The sequence below is a fragment of the Hypanus sabinus genome, chromosome 1, assembly GCF_030144855.1.
Source record: "Hypanus sabinus isolate sHypSab1 chromosome 1, sHypSab1.hap1, whole genome shotgun sequence".
Classification (NCBI taxonomy): domain Eukaryota; kingdom Metazoa; phylum Chordata; class Chondrichthyes; order Myliobatiformes; family Dasyatidae; genus Hypanus; species Hypanus sabinus.
In genome coordinates this window covers 89,794,835-89,811,456 of record NC_082706.1, presented here as the reverse complement: position 1 = coordinate 89,811,456, position 16,622 = coordinate 89,794,835, and the positions used below count along the sequence as shown (strand labels likewise).

At 41.6% G+C, this 16,622-nt stretch overlaps 1 protein-coding gene across 1 annotated transcript; it reads left to right on the top strand.

The window, feature by feature from the left end:
- Positions 1-6,740: 6,740 nt before the first annotated feature.
- LOC132395282 (cytochrome c oxidase subunit 6C-1) lies at positions 6,741-16,271 on the top strand. The gene is made up of 4 exons (XM_059971638.1): positions 6,741-6,878; positions 7,249-7,366; positions 11,523-11,663; positions 16,169-16,271. The coding sequence occupies exons 2-3, from the start codon at positions 7,256-7,258 to the stop codon at positions 11,649-11,651; spliced, it is 240 nt and encodes a 79-aa protein (XP_059827621.1). The 5' UTR covers positions 6,741-6,878; positions 7,249-7,255; the 3' UTR covers positions 11,652-11,663; positions 16,169-16,271.
- The last annotated feature ends 351 nt before the right edge of the window (positions 16,272-16,622 follow it).

Here is a 16,622-nt window from a genome sequence, read left to right as displayed (position 1 = left end):
GGCAATGAATTCCCCATAGATTCCCCACTCTCTGGTTAAAGCAATTCCTTTTCATCTTGTGTTCTGAGGTTGTGCCCTCTGGTCCAAGACTCCCTAACAGTTGGAAACATCCTCTCCACATCATTTCTATCTAGGCTTTTCAATATTCCATAGGTTTCAATGAGAGGACCCTCATTCTTCTAAATTCTAGCATGTACAGGCGCAGAGCCATCAAAACGCTCCTCAAACCTTAATCCTTTAATTCCCGGAATAATTCTTGTGAACCTCCTCTGGACTCTTTCAGCATATTTAATAGAATGCGGTGTAAAATGCTTTTAGGTATCAACATAACTCACGGCTATTAGTCAATCATTTTAGAAGTTGGTAAGGGAAAAAAGGAAGTGATGGGTAGAATCTGATGAAAGAAAAATAAATCAGGCAGAAGCAACTTCTTATTGTAGCAAGCATCTGAAGCTGTAACTGGAATGCCCGTCTTTTCCACAGCTGTGATTGAAGCAGCCATTCTAGAGTAGCAGAAGCACAGTTCCCTGTTTAAACTACACATCTGTGTGGATGTACTCAAAACAGCCTGTGCTGAATAAAAGTGTTAGAACCGTGAATTACTGCTCCTGCTCTACCCACACAGTCACCAGAACTTTCAATGCCACCAGAGGGCACAATGTGAATAAAATTTGTCAGACCACAATGCTTTTATAATGGAATATTTATTTAAACATGAAAGATCTGCAGTTAGAGGGAGGGGTTGAGAGGGAGCCCACTTAATTAACTAGTTTGAACTTGGAGCTTGTTACTTCTATGAATGTTGATCCTCTAATTTACATTTATTTTGAGGGAAGCCTCACAATGAAATCTGCAATTTTTATTTTTTACTGGTTTTACTGGGGAAGGGGCATGGGGAGGTAGCATGGTAGCATAGCTATTGGTGCAACGCTGTAAGATCGGGGTTTGATTCTCATCCCAAACTGTAAGGAGTTTGTATGTTCTCCCTGTGGCCACGTGGGTTGCCCACAGATGCACTAGATTCCTCCTACACAGTACAGATAACTTTTGGGCATGTAGTGTTGGTGATAGGAGAATGGCAACATTTGTGAGCTGCCAGGCGCAACCCTTGCTGACTTGATCTGTCACAAACATCACATTTTGTTGTATGTTTCTATATTCATGTGATAAATAAAACTAATCTTTACTCTTTCTTTACTGTTTTATCTCTGGTGCATAATTATTCACTTACAAAGTTAATAGTCAGTTGTCCCATTAACCACACTGGGCACCAAGGAGAGGCTAACATCTGATATAGGCATATTGTGTTATTTACCAGGATTTTTAAAGTGGTTGTTAGGAATTCAGTTTTTAGACGTTGCTGTGTATTTAATATTTCAGTAATATTTTAATATATTGTTTGATTAAGCATTTTTTGTTGTTTACATAATTGATTACGGGTTATATGTAAAAGTACGTGAATGGCACACGGCATTATGCCACCACATTGTATATGCACACCTCACTAAAGTAAAAAGATGTAGACATGCATCTCTTGGTTCTGTGTTTTTCTTTCGATTAGTTTCTGGCGTTACAAAACATAACAGTGGTGATGAGTAAGTTTTAAAACAAACCCGAGACTACTACCTACCTGTTGAAGTGCAATGAGACATTTGAGCTTTAAAAAAAGCACAGCATGCTTTCTTCTCTAGAGGAGAGAAATGGTTGAGTAAAAAAAAATGAAATTGAATTGCAGACAGGAATGAAAGTGAACATGAATGATAATGTAACGTCTGAACAAAGACCTACAAATTGTGTTACCATTATGGCTGGGGCTCACATACACCAGACCAATACAGGTTTAAAGACAAAACTTGCAGAAAATGCAAAAAGTAGGACACGTACAAAGAGCATGTCAGGCAGACAAGAATCAATGCATAGAGAAGAGAAAGAGATAAAAAGTCAAGTTGCAGTTTCAGAAAGACCACTAATCTGTATGCTGTTGAAGAAAAATCTGATAATGATGAGAATGACACAGGACTGGAAGCCTTGAGATTTATAAGGTGAAAACTAACAGGAGACAATCAATACAACTTACACCAGTAGTGAACAAGAACTAAAATGCATTATCATACATTTCCCAACAAACTGTACTTTTTACTCTACTTGTGAAGCGGCCATTGAATTTTTCTCTTACTAGCAATGACAAATGCCGACCAGCAGGGGGAATTATCCCCAGACTGATGATTAAAATATGCAATCATAAATTACAAGGTCAGAAAAATAAAGTTGTGCTTAAACATTTGAGGGTTTCTATGCAGAAGGGAAACAGTTCAGGACCCTCATCCCTTAGACACAATTTAGTTAAAATTTACATCAAGGCCCCATGAGTTATTCAAGTTTGATATCTGAAGACAGGGTAATGTTAGACCTTAAGATAAAGGAGCAGAATAGGCCATTTGGTTCATTGAGTCTGCTCCATCATGGCTGATCCATTCTCTTTCAGCCCCAGTCTCTTGCCTTCTCCCATATCTCTTCATGTCCTGACTAATCAACCTCTTTCTTAAATATACCAGATGACTTGGCAACCACCACTACCTGTGGCAATGAGTTCCACAGATTCACCATGCTATGGCTAAAATAAATCCTCCTCATCTCTGTTCTATGTGGATGACCCCCTATTGTGAGGCTGTGTCCTCTGGTCTTAGACTCACCCACCAAAGGAAACATCTTCCTCACATCCACTCTATAGAGGCCTTTCAACATTCAATTGGTTTCAATGAAATCCCTTTGCATTCTTCTGAATCCTAGTGAGCAAAGGCCCAGAGCCATCAAATGCTCCTAATACAATAAGCCTCTCATTTCCAAAATCATTTTCTTGGACTTCCTTTGAATCTTCAATACCAGCACATCCTTCCTTAGATAAGTGGTCCAAAACTGTTCCCAATACTCCAGATGAAGCCTTATAAAGCCTTAACATTACATTCTTGCTTTTATATTTCAATCCTTTCGAAATGAATGCTAACATCACATTTCCCTTCCTCACCACAACCCACTTGCAAATCAACCTTTAAGGAAACCTGCTTGAGGACTTCCAAGTCTCTTTGCACATCAGATTTTTTGAATTTTCTCTCCATTTAGAAAATAGTCTATGTTTTTATTTCTTCTGCCAAATTGCATGATCATACACTTAACAACACTGTATTCCATTGACCATTTCTTTGCCCATTTTCCTAGACTGTCTAAGTCCTTTTGTAGCCTCTCTCTTTCCTAGACGCTGCCAGCCCCTCCACCTTTCTTCATATCATCTGCAAACTTGGCCACAAAGCCATTGATTCCTTCATCCACACCATTGACATATACCATAAAAAGAATCGGTAACCTTCTAAAAAGAACTTGAGGAACCACTAGTTGCCAAGAACCAACCAGAAGAGGTACTCTTTATCCTACTCTTTGCCCCCTGCCAATCAGCCACTGCTTTATCCATGCTAGAATATTTCTTGTAATACAATAGGCTCATAGCTTGTTAAGAAGCCTCATGTGTGCACCTGTCAAAGGCCTTCTGAAAATCCAAGTACACAACATCCATCGATACTCCTTTGTCTATCCTGCTTTTTATTTCTTCAAAGAACTCCAACAGATTAGTCAGGCAAGATTTTCCCTTAAGGAAAGCATGCTGACTTTGGCCTACTTTATCTTGTGTCTCCAAGTACCCTAAAACCATATCCTTAACAATCAACGTCAACATCTTTCCAACCGACCACTGAGGTTAGATTAACTGGCCCTAAAATTTCCTTTCTTCGGCCTGCCATACTTCTTGATGAATGGAGTGACATGTGCAATCTTCCAGTCCTCTGCAACCATGCCAAAATCTATTGATTCTTGAAATATCATTACTAATACCACCACAATCTCTTCAGCCATCTCTTTGAGATCAGGGGTGTAGGTCATTTGGTCCAGGTGACTTATCTAACTTCAGACCTTTCAGTTTCCCAAGCATTTTCTCCCTTGTAATCGCAACTTCACTCACTTCTGTCCTCGAAACTCTCAAACTTTTGGCATATTGCTAGTGTCTTCCACAGTGAAGACTGATGTAAAATACTTATTCAGTTCATCCATCATTTTCTTGTCCCCAATTATTACCTCTCCAGCATTATTTTCCAGCAGTCTGATATCTATTCTCACCTCTCTTTTACACTTTACATATCTGAAGAAACTTTTGGTATTCCCTTTAATACTACTGGCATTTATGTTGGTCTTGACTTCTCTTGTTAGCCATGGTTGCATCCATCATCCTGCCTTTAGAATACTTCTTCTTTGGGATGTATCTATCCTGTATCTTTTGCCTTCCCAGAAACTCCAGCCATTGCTGCTCTGCCATCATCCCTGCTAGTGTTCCCCTCCAATCAATTCTGGCCAGCTCCTCTCTCATGCCTCTGTATTTCTCTCTACTCCACTGTAGTACCGATACATCTGACTTTAGCTTCTTCTTCTCAAATTGCAGGGTGAATCCTCTCATATTATGATCATTGCCTCCTAAAGTTTACTTTAAACTCTCTGATCATTGCACAACAGCTGATCGAGAATAACTGATCTCTTAGTGGGCTCAACTACAAGCTGCTCTAAAAGGCCATTCTTGGGTATTCTACAAATTCTCCCTCTTGGGATTCAGCACCAACCTGATTTTCCCAATCCACTTGCATATTGAAATCCCCCATGACTTTGCCTTTTCTATCTCCCATTGTAATTTGTAGACCACAACTTTGCTGCTGTTTGGAGTTCTGTATATAACTCCTTTCAGAGTCTTGCAGTTTCTTAGCTCTACCCACCACAACTCTATACTTCCTGAATCTATGACAGCTCTTTCTAATGATTTTATTTTATTTTTTACCAACAGAGCTCTGCCTATCTGTCAGCCCTTTCAATACAATGTGTATCCTTGGACATTAAGTTCCCGGCTATAATCTTTCAGCCACGATCCAGTGATGCTCACAATATCATACATCCCAATCTGTAACTGTGCTACAAGTTCACCTACCTTGTTCTGTATACAGTACTGCATGCCGCCCTTACCCTGATGACTATTTTTGTGTGTGGCTCCATCAGGGTGTGTGTGTGGAACCTAAATACGTGGGCACCAAGTACCACTACATACTGAAGTTTTTTGTTGATTTCGATGAGTTGTAGAGTCTTTGAAAGGGCCCCCTTCAGCATCAGATCTGATTACATGAAGGTGCTGGGAATCTGGTTCCGGAGGTCCAGGACGTACAACAGGAATTAGCTGGAGAGGGCTGTGAAGGTAACACAGAAATTGGGAGGATGCTCCCTATTGATAATTGGGAAAAACCTGGTCATCAGGTGTGAGACGCTCTCAGAGCTGCTGTACTTGTGGTCTGTCTCCTGCTACTCCACTTTGGAAATCACCCAAGCTGTCCTCAGGTTTATCTGGGATCCAAGCTGGAGTGGTCAGACAGGGAAAAATGCACAAGACCCTGGACAGCGGGATCAAAAGCTTACCCAATGTAACTCTCACCTTGTTGAACACCTCCATCTGCAACCTTGATAAGGTTGTGTGTGGAAGTGGTACCAAGAACCACTTCTGGCCCTGGTGTTGCAAAGGATGGGTCTGGCCTTGTTGCTGTGCAACATCCCAGTCAGCTGGATGGCATCACATCACACATACTTTTGTTGAAAAGTTCTTCCGGACCAACACTTTTGACCACAAGCCCATTAGGCAGTGGTCAGTGCAGAGCGTTCTGCGGGCACTGCAGAAGGACTCAATGGACACAGTGGAGTGGTCTCCCAAGAAGACTGTTCAGACCATCTGGTGGATTGCCTCATCGCCAGGCCTCACTAATAGCCTGGCTGGGGTGAGAGGGGCCCTCCCAGTCAGATCATGCCTGGAAAATCATCCCCACAACCCATGCCTGCGTGATGACTGTAGTGGGGAAGAGACGGTAGCTCACCTCTGTGTGTGTGTTACTGTGGACTCCCTGACCTAAGGGCTACTCCCAGGGAGGCACACGGAGGCGAACATCAAGTGCTGCTGCCGGGTCATCATCTTGCTGAAAGACACTTTTTGGTCTGCTCGAATGGTCTGTCAGTACATCGAGATGTCGGTGCAGGAACGCTGTGGACTGGTACAGTCAAACTGCAGGAGTACGTGCTGAGGGATGCACTGAAACTTGGTGCAGCCACCGCAGAAGGACTCAGTGGGGGAGGACCACATGGTTCTTTGCTGCTGGACAGGGAGGTGCCTGGTTGGGCGAGGAAGCTCAATTATTGTCGTAGTGTACACCCTTGAGAGCTACAAGTGCTATTTGTGTGTAATAGAATGGTGCTGACAGCATCCACTCTGAACATAAAGGATGAATACAGTTGTGTAGTGGTTAGCACAACACTACAATTCCCACCACTGCCTGTTGGGGAGTTTGTCTGCTTTTTCCCTATGACCAAGCAGGTTGCCTCCGTGTGCTCTGGTTTCCTCCCACAGTCCAGAGAAATGCCAGTTGTACAGCTAACTGGTCATTGTAGATTGTCCCATAATGAGACTAGGGTTAAATCAGGGGATAGCTGGGTGGCACAGCTCGAAGAGCTTATTCCGTGCTGAATTTCAATAAATAAATTAATAACGTCTGACATTGGCTTTGATAGAATGCAGGTTCCAGCCATAAACGACAATTCCCTCCCCTCCCCAGCCGAGCTATTACCACGTGGTCCAGGGCAGGCTCTCTGACGTTGAAGTGTCAGTGAGGAATCCGAACCAATGGGCGGAGTCTGAGACGGGGTGATTGGCAGCGTGAGGCGGTGCCCCAGGAACGGAAATGATCGCGCGGTGAGCGGAAGTTGGTCTCAGTCGGCAGCGGGTGTCTTGTTGCCGTGTGAGAAGGACGGAGGGGGTAAGTTTTGGCGCTGGGGCTCGGAGTTTGGGGGCTGGGGGCGGCTTCTCGGGGCTCATGCGGCGGGGGCCGCCAGGAGAATGGTACGGCCGTCAGCCTAACATCATAGCCTTTGTGGGTTCCGGATCGGCGCCGGTAACCTTGGAGCCTGCGGCCAGGGTCAGGGCGGCTGGAAGAGGAAGTAACGGCGGGGCCCCGAACTGAAGAGCTTGTGGGATTGACTGGGCAGGGAATAACCCTGGAGGTGGGGAATCACTGTGTGGGAGAGTGGAGAGGGGGCTGTCTGGGCTATTAACCCATTTTGCTGTTAATGTTAAATTTATTCCGATGTTAGGGCCTGTATTAAGGTTAATTCTGTCTTTTCTTCCAGGTAAACCATGTCTTCTGTGATTGTCAAGCCTGCCATGCGAGGCCTGCTGGCCAAACGCCTGCGATTTCATTTAGCTATAGCGGTTACTCTAGCTTTCTCCGTAGCTGGCGCCTTCAGGGTAATGCATTTTGATGATCTCTGTTACTCCTCACCCCACATCCTTCTTACAGAAACTAACACCATAAAATAGTGGATGTGTCACATACAAAATTGAGATTATTGTCATATGCACAGAGTAAATGAATTACTTAAACACATACTCTGCAGATGCTGGGGTCAAAGCAACATGCACAACACGCTGGAGGAACTTAGCAGGTCGGGCAGCATCCGTGGAAACGAATAGTCAACGTTTCAGACGGCCTGCTGAGTTCCTCCAGTGTGTTGCTTTAAATGAATTACTTGCTGCAACAGAGGAGCATAATATCAGGTACATTCACAAAAAAAATAAAACATACCCAATACATTGAATAATACAGACCTAACTCCAACAAAAACAAAAACAAAAGAAATAGCAGGAGGGTCTGTCAGATCCTTAAGCCTGCTCCACCATTTATTAATCTTATGGCAGATTATCCTTGGCTCCATTTTGCAGCACTATTCCCCTAATCTGTGATTTTCTCAATGTGTGGAAATTTATTCATTGTATGTATGTAATTACTGAGCCCCCACAGTCTGATGGTAGATGGTAAAATTTGAGTTTCTCTAATGATCGTGTTTTTAATTGAAATATCCAAGTGCTGACTTAAGTTCACCAGTTTTTTTTTTCCGCTAAGGCCGCATCTAGACCAGATGTTATGCTGATCAGTTTGTAGTTACTAGGAATGCCCTTAAAAACCTCTGGCACTTTTCCCACTTCTTGAGAGAAAACAATAATGTGGGAAGGATTGGAAGGTCAGAGCATGTTCTGCTTTCTCTATCCTCACTTTCCTTCACATTCTGAGATGCAATCCGCTTTGTACTTGTGATATTTAGTCTTAGTATAGCTAACCTGACCAGTACTGATGAAGGGTTCTGCTGAAAACGTGACTGTTTGTTCCTCTTCATGGATGCTCCCTTACCTGCAGAGTTCCTCCACCATTTTGCTTGTTGCTCAAGGTTTCCACCATCTGCTGAATCTGTTAATGACATAACTACCATTAATTTTACCTTGGTCCACTACCTCTACCCTCTTCTAATATTTTGTCAGTATCTTCCTTAAGAAATACAATAAGGATTTATTGACTTTGTTCCAAGTAGCTCTTGCATTCTGTTCTTCAGGTACCAACCACATGTTTGAAAAAATTCTAGTTTTTGTAATTGATTTACTGGGAAAAGATGAGAAGGTTGTAGTTCTGATAACTTCAGATACCTTGATTGCATATAAAGAGTTTTAAGACACTTCAAGTTATGAATTGATGTTTTCAGTGGCAAGACTAATAACCAGATTAACTGATCAACAACAGTTAAGGAGACTGCAACAAATATTCAGGCAAACTTAGCAAAACAACAACATGTGCCAAAAGCAATTCCAATAATCAAATAGCAACTAAAGTTCTCGTGGAAAAAGGAATAACGTAGTTCCACAAAGATGTAGGTTCAGTGTGACAAATAATTTCAATCTTTTATTCTCTCAACTTCAAACTTTTGAGATTGAGTTTGTTCAAAATATTCTTGAAGGCGTTAGTGTCTGTTGTTGCTGTCAAGATTTCAGTAGTGGTACAATAAAAGAAGAAAACATTTTTGGATAACACTTCAATTAACAAATTTGGATAACCGCTTTCCATAACGCAATTAGTGACAACCCAAAATACTATTGGTGAAGATGCTTCTGGTACATCCGATCTAATTTATGGCTTCATTTCAATTTTTTTCTTTGCTTGTATAATCTCTTTTCAAATTTGTATCTTAGAAAATTAGGTAACTCGTGATGATGGCAATTTTGTAAAAAAGCAAGGGAGAAGTTGTATTTATTTTAGAGATACAGTGTGGAACAGGCTCTCTCTCACTCTGCCGCACCATCCAGCAACCCACCTAGTTAACACTCACCTGATGTAGCTGGTATGTCACTTGACTGTGTGAAGTAACCAGAGCACCCAAAGAAACCCATGCATTCGTGGAAGAACATTAACTCCTTACAGAGCAGTGGAATTGAAATCTGGAGCACCCTGCGCTGTAATAGTGTGCTAACCTCTGTGCTACTGTGGTGCCAAGATGCATTAATCACTGCACTGGTTTTTGTGCTAAAAGACCGAGACCAGTTGGTTAAATTCAACAATATGTGTACAGTATCACTCTAAAACTTACTTATAGGTACATATACTCATTAATGTAAATACCTATCAGCCAATCATGTAGCCTACAAGTGTAACCCTCAGGTTCGGCCAGCACGTGTTCTAGGGAAAGACAGCTGGCCCTGCCAAACTAGGAATCTCGTTTGTGTGAATGCTGCGTGATGTGTTGCCCGGTTACAAATCCACACTGCAAAATAACACAGTACACCATATGCAATTAAATGATTGAACTTTATAAATCTTAATCTGAATATAGGGTTAGTAAAGAAAATAAAAAGGGCCCATTTTAAGGAAAAAGTCAAAAGTGCATGTTGGAGCTCACTGATGTGGCCATTCAGCAACCATCGGCCTCCTCCGAGCGTCACTAACCTTCAGACTCTCACTCCCAGTCTACTCCGTCCAGTGGTCTACTAGCTGTCTCCACACGCGTCTTCCTCCTCCTCTCGCTGACAAAAGACCGTGAAAATCTCTCTTCCAGACCTACAAGGAAGAACGATAGCTCCACATTCCAAAGCCCTGTTTCTCTAGTCATAACCCAAAACATTGCTGTTACAGAGAAACCATTACATTAGCAGTGAAACATTACAGTGTATTACACAAGCATGCAGACATGATCATGGGGTTCAGTCATTGTTCAGACCAAACATCAGAATGGGGGTAAAAAATGATTCAAGTGATGTTTCAGTGGAATGATTGTTGGTGCCAGACACGGGGTGGTGTGGGTATCTCAAACTGCTGATCTCCTGGAAATTTCACACTCAGTCTTGAGGTTACAGAGAATGGTGTGGAAAAACAACAACAAAAACAGTGAGTAAAAACACACAATGCTGGCAGAACTCAGCAGGCCAGACAGCATCTATGGGAGGAGGTAGTGACGACGTTTCGGGCCGAAACCCTTCATCAGGAGTGAAGTAACATGGGATGGTCGAGGGGGATAAGAAGTGGGGGGAGGGATGAAGTAAAGAGCTAGGAAGTGATGGGCTGGGGGAAGGTGGAGAATTATGGGAAATAAAAGAGAAAGGTAGGGCTGGGGGGAGATTATGGGTGAGGGAGGGGAAAAAAGAGTGAAAGAGAACCAGACTAAAATTATAGATAAGGATGGGGTAAGGGGGGGTGGGGGGTATCAATGGAGGTCTGTGAGTTGAATGTTCATGCCGGCAGGTAGGAGGCTACCTAGGTGGGAGATAAGGTATTGCTCCATCGACCTGCACGCGGCCTCACCTTGATGGTAGAGGAGGCCATGGACTGACATATCGGCGTGGTAGTGGTCTGTGGAATTGAAGTGTGTGGCCACAGGGAGATCCCGCCACTGCTGGAGGACTGAGCGCCAGTGTTCGGCGAAACGATCTCCTAGTCTGCGGCGGGTCTCCCCAATGTATAAATGGCCACATCGGGAGCACCAGATACAGTATATCACCCCAGTTGACTCGCAGGTGAAGTGGTGCCTCACCTGAAAGGACTGTCTGGGGCCTGGGATGGTGGTGAGGGAAGAAGTTTGGAGGCAGGTGTAGCACTTCTTCCGTTTGCAGGGATAAGTGGATAAGTGCCTGGAGGGAGGTTGGTTGGGGGGAATGAATGGCCAAGGGAGTTGCGTAGGGAGCGATCCCTGTGGAAAGCCGAGAGTGGAGGGGAGGGGAAGATATGGCTGGTGGTGGAATCCCATAGGAGCTGGCAGAAACAAAAACAGTGAGCATCAGTTCTGTTGGCAAAAGTGCCTGTTAATGAGAGGTTGGAGGAAAGTGGCCAGACTGGTTTAAGCTGACAGGTAGGTGACAGTAACTCAGATAACCAGGCCTTACAACAGTGGTGTGCAAAAGAGCATCTCTGAATGCACAAAATGTCAAAACTTGGAAGTGGTTGGGCTACAGCAACAGCAGACCACATTACACTCACTGGTCACTTTATAGGGCACAGGGAGTATCTAATAAAGCGGCCATTGTGTGTGTATTCCTAAATCGGTAAAATGATAACAATGTAACCTTGTCCTGTTTCTTAAACCTTCAGCAATTTGTGGGCGAGTCCAGGAAGAAAGCGTACGCTGATTTCTACAAGAAATACGACGCTATGCAGGAGTTCGAAGCTATGAGGGAAGCTGGTATATTTCAAAGTGTGCAACCAAAGAAATCGAAGTAAATTTTTGCGAAGGTAACATTTTGTACAGGTTCACCTGCTTCAAAAGCTTTCGTAACAAATTTGCAAGTGGGGCATTTTTACTGCAGACATTTTTGGCTTTAATATCTTGAGAAGGGTGTAACAAGATTCAAGGTTAAACGGAAAAAGGTTTAGGAACTTGGATATTATATTTTAAATGATGTTTGGTCTTTGGCATGTATCAAGAAGGTATGAGTAGAGATTTTCATAAGTCATTAAATGCAGTTTTTTGCTCCATGGCTTGTGATGAAGTAGAATGTGTTGTCACAATTCTTCCCTTAGCCAGTTTTAATGTCAAATTGCGGAAAAGTTCTGAAACTTGAGTCCTTGAACAGCATATGTATGAAGTGTAAGCAAAATGATTAATTGAAAGCAATAATTGCTATGGCGGGCCAATCAACATGGCCTGATATTAAACAAAATATACATCAAAATTGATGCTGTAAATACTACTTTGGGTATTTCGGGAGAAAGTTAGTGGCTCAATGAAGTATTTTCACCAGTGCCAGCAAATATTGGAAAAAGTAAGCTTTTTTGAATTGCAGAAAAGGATTTGGGTAGAATGTCTGATACAGTGCCTATGAAAAGTATTCCCCCCCCCCCCCCAAAAAGCAGTTTTCATGTTTTATTGCATTGAATCACAGTGGGTTTATTTCTGGATACTGGTCAACAGAAAGCTCGTGTCAAAGTGAAAATAAATTTCTACAAATTGGTCCAAATTTATTGCTATTATTAAACAAAATAATTGATTGCATAATTACTGATCACCTTCAAATTGGTATTTAGTAGATGCGTCTTTGGCAGCAATTACAGCCTTTGAGTCTGTGGACAGGTCTCTATCAGCTTTGCACATCTGGGTGTCAATCTGTAACTTTTACCTGCTCATTTGAGGAAAAACACTAGAGACACAAAATTACCTCTGAAATGGTTTTTATTCAGAGAGGAGTTCGCAGCCCCATGCACTTCGGGCGTAAGGTAGCCAACTCCCAATTTGTCGGTTTACAAAGGTCATACTTATACCCAAAAGCGGGGCACTACATTTGCAAATATGGTTACCGATTCAAGTTCATCGATTGATTGGCTATTGCATAGCTAAGCACGCGAAATACTCGGAATAAGTACAGACGCAAGCGAAATACTTGGAATAGTTTTGGGTGCAAGCAAAACACTGGAAATAGTTATATAGCTCAAATACTTAGCCAGACACATTGTCTTGTGGTAAGCAAGATTCCTTTTCTTTGTGGTTGCCTCATCCATCTGGTACTCTATTTTAGTTAGCTGTTCCCTGTCCTCCTACACTTCCCCAATCACATACTCTGTCCCCAGTCCTGTACACGTACTTTGCTACACTTACCCCTCATCCCCCCTTTCTACACGTACCCCTCACCCTCTCCACATTCTCAGTGTGTTTTTCATGTATGGTGCTTGGTCTGATGGCCAAAAAGCTCAATTTTGGTTTCATCAGATCATAGAACCTTCTTCCAGCTGACTTCAGAGTTTCCCACATGCCTTCAGGCAAACTCTAGCCGAGACTTCATGTGAGTTTTTTTTTTCTACAGTGGCTTTCTCTTTGCCACTCTCCTATAAAATTGTGACTGGTGAAGCACCCAGGCAACAGTTGCTGTATGCACAGTCTCTCCCATCTCAGCCACTGAAACTTGCAACTCCTCCAGAGTTGTCCTAGGTCCCTTAGTGGCCTCCCTTACTAGTCCCCTTCTTTCACAGTCACTCAGTTTATGAAGGCAGCCTAGTCTAGGCAGATTTACAGTTGTGCCATATTCTTCCCATTTCTTGATAAACTTAACCGTACTCCAAGGGATTTCAGTGATTTGGAAATTTTCTTGTATCCGTCTCCTGACTTGTCCTTTCAATAACCTTTTTGCGGAGTTGCTTGGACTGTTCTTTTGTCTTGGTGTAGTTTTTGCCAGGATACTGACTCACCAGTAATTGGACCTCCCAGTTATAGCTTTATTGGTACTACAGCGAATTGAAGCACCTTGACTACACACAGTGATCTTCATTTAACTAATTATGTGACTTCTAAAACCAATTGGCTGCACCAGTGATGATTTAGTGAGTCATATTAAATGTGCTGAATACTTATGCAATCATTTTGTATATTTGTAATTTAGATCACTTTGCAGATGTCTGTTTTCACTTTAACACTGATCAACAGAAAAAATACTTTGTCAAAAGGCAAATTAAATACACTGTGATTCAATGTTGTAAAACAATAAAACATTAAAACTCGGGGATGAATGCTTTTTATAGGCAATGTAGCTCAATACAGCTTCAAATTGTTGCTTGTTGGGATTGATTTTGTTTTGCTAGAATTGGTTTGGCACAGGGCACCAGGGACACGGGGTAAGCAATATTGCACTGGCATTGCAGTCAACTGTCAAACAATCTGACTGAAAAATTCAGTGCCAGGTCTGAATACGGTGCAATTTTGAAAAGGTGAAGTCAACATAAAGTCAAAAGCAGAAAGGATTCTAGAACTCTTCACCAAAACATCAGCATTTCTATTACAGGTATAACTATACCACTTCCAGTAGTGATTTAGCAGAATCTTGGGGACAATTAGCTGTAGCTATTAAATAATGTCATCACTGATGCTCAATTTCAATAATTAAATAGATTGAGGAAAAAAGTTAAACTTTTTGGAAAATCAAACTTAACCTGAGGGAATGCCTTCATATTAGTAATATGTGGAGTTACTGGGCTATAAAAAAGATGAAAAATACCGTAGGACGTAATAGCAGAATTAGTCCATCAAGTCTGTTCTGCCTTTCCATCATGGTTAATTTATTATCCCTCTCAAACCCATTCCTTTACCTTCTGCCTGTAGCTTTTGACACCCTTACCAATGAAGGACCTATCAGCCTCTGCTTTAAATATTTGTCCTCCTCACCTTTCACTACTCATTGGGTTTCAATGAGATTCTCATTCTCTTCCCCTTTCCCCCACCACTTGTAAACTCCAGCGAGTACAGGCCCAGAGCCATCAAACACTCCAAACCCTTTCATTCCTGGGATCATTGCTCTGGAGCTTCTCAAATGCCAGGCCATCTTTTTGCTAAGGGGCTCAAAACTGCTCATGATACTCCAAGTGCAGTCTGACCAATGCTTTATAAACCCTCAGCATTACACCCTTGTTTTTAGTCCTCTCAAAATGAATACTGATATTTCATTTGGCTTCCTTAACTACTGACTTCACCTGCACATTAACCATTTGGGAATTCTGCACCAGCTCTCCCAAGCCTGTTGCATCAGTTTTCTGAATTTTCTACCCAGTTAGCAAACAGTCTACACCCTTACTCCTTCTACAAAAGGTACATTTGCAATTTTGCTTGTTTCCATGAGCATTCTAATGTACCCACTAACCTTAGATGGTTTTTGGTTGGGGATTAAAATCAGAGCTCCTGGAGCACTGCCAATAGAACCAACTAGGAGTCCCCAAACCTACTCTTTTTGTTTTCTGTGAATGTCTACTTTATATCCACTGAACAAGTGCCAGCGGCTTATGACATTATATGAGGAGCCATCATTCACAATGTTCTTTTTGTGATACTGAGCATGTGGTACACCTGACAACCTTTTCAATTACACATCCACTTGACCATTGTTTCAGGATATATTTTTTCACTGCTGTTAGACACCATTTTTCTTAGCAGCTTTATTACCATACGTTTGAAGAGCCATGGACATACTTCCTTTTTGCCTTCCCTTCTTTGTAACGTGTAAAGCATCCTCCAAACATAGCATGAGTTGAATATTTAAATAATTTGCTTTTTCTTTCTAAAGTGAATAATCTCACATTTTCCTGCATTTTACTTCCCATTTGGAAGTTATAAATATTTGAGTCCCTGGTGTTAATCTTAATGATATCAAAGGTTTATGAGGAGAAGGCAGGGGAATGGATTAAGAGGGATAATAGCAGATGGAATAGATTCAATGGGCTGAATGGTCTAATACTCTTGTGTCTTGTGATCTTTACAATAGAAGGGGCTAATTCAAGGTGGAGTTGTCACTAGCTTTCACTCTCACCTTTTTTCATTGCAATATGATAAAGCAGCTGCAGCAAATATGTTTGTATTTTCAGTGTAATGTTAATGATAATTCACAAATTGATCAGTTGAGCAAGTTTTATGATTTGCAAGGAACAGTGAACTGTGCAGTGCTCCCCTTTATAGGTGACAAGATAGGGATTCAATTATTTGCTGCTACTAAGAGTCATCCAATTCCAAACTAAATTTTGAGTTCAGAAACAAAGGTCAAACTTGGATCATTAATTTATCAGAAAACATAACTGTAAACTTTGTATTGATTATCAGTCGTTATTAGTTTTTTCATTCTCAAATAGTTCTAAATTTAACTTGTTTTACAGTGTGAGTTCATACGAATTTAATTCCGCAATGAACAGCTTCCCTTTTTAGGTAGATGTTGATTTTGATGCCTCTAAAATTGTGCTAATATAAATTTCTTACTCTTTTGAAACAGGCACTTTGACGGGATTATCCTCTATTCACTGAGAAAAGATGATGAAGATACAATTTGTGTATTTTCCATACTTGAAGATGTATCAATAAAATGTATTAACTTCCTTGTTGACCCTTAAAACTGAGAATTTTCTTTGAGTCCAATAATTCATTGCATTTATTTTGGTAAAACTTTATTGGGGCGGGGACAGAAATATTAGTTTCATACCATTCTGAGTATTAGTGATGACTGATTTTTTTTTATAAGAAATGAATGCATGGGGAAAAACATACGTGATCTAGAATGCATATTAGCATATCCACCAGTTTGGCAAATCAGTTTTTTAAAGAATTCTAGACTTTTTCCCAGGGTGGAAATGGCTAGTAGGAGGGGGCATAATTTTAAGTGATTGGAGAAACATATAGGGGAGATGTCAGTGACATTTTTTTAATACAGTATTTACACAGTGGTGAGT

Coding starts and splice junctions, on each gene's coding strand:
- LOC132395282 (XM_059971638.1), top strand. CDS start 7,256: ATGTCTTCTGTGATTGTCAAGCCTGCCATGCGAGGCCTGCTGGCCAAA. Junction 7,367..11,522: donor CCGTAGCTGGCGCCTTCAGG/GTAATGCATTTT, acceptor TTAAACCTTCAG/CAATTTGTGGGCGAGTCCAG.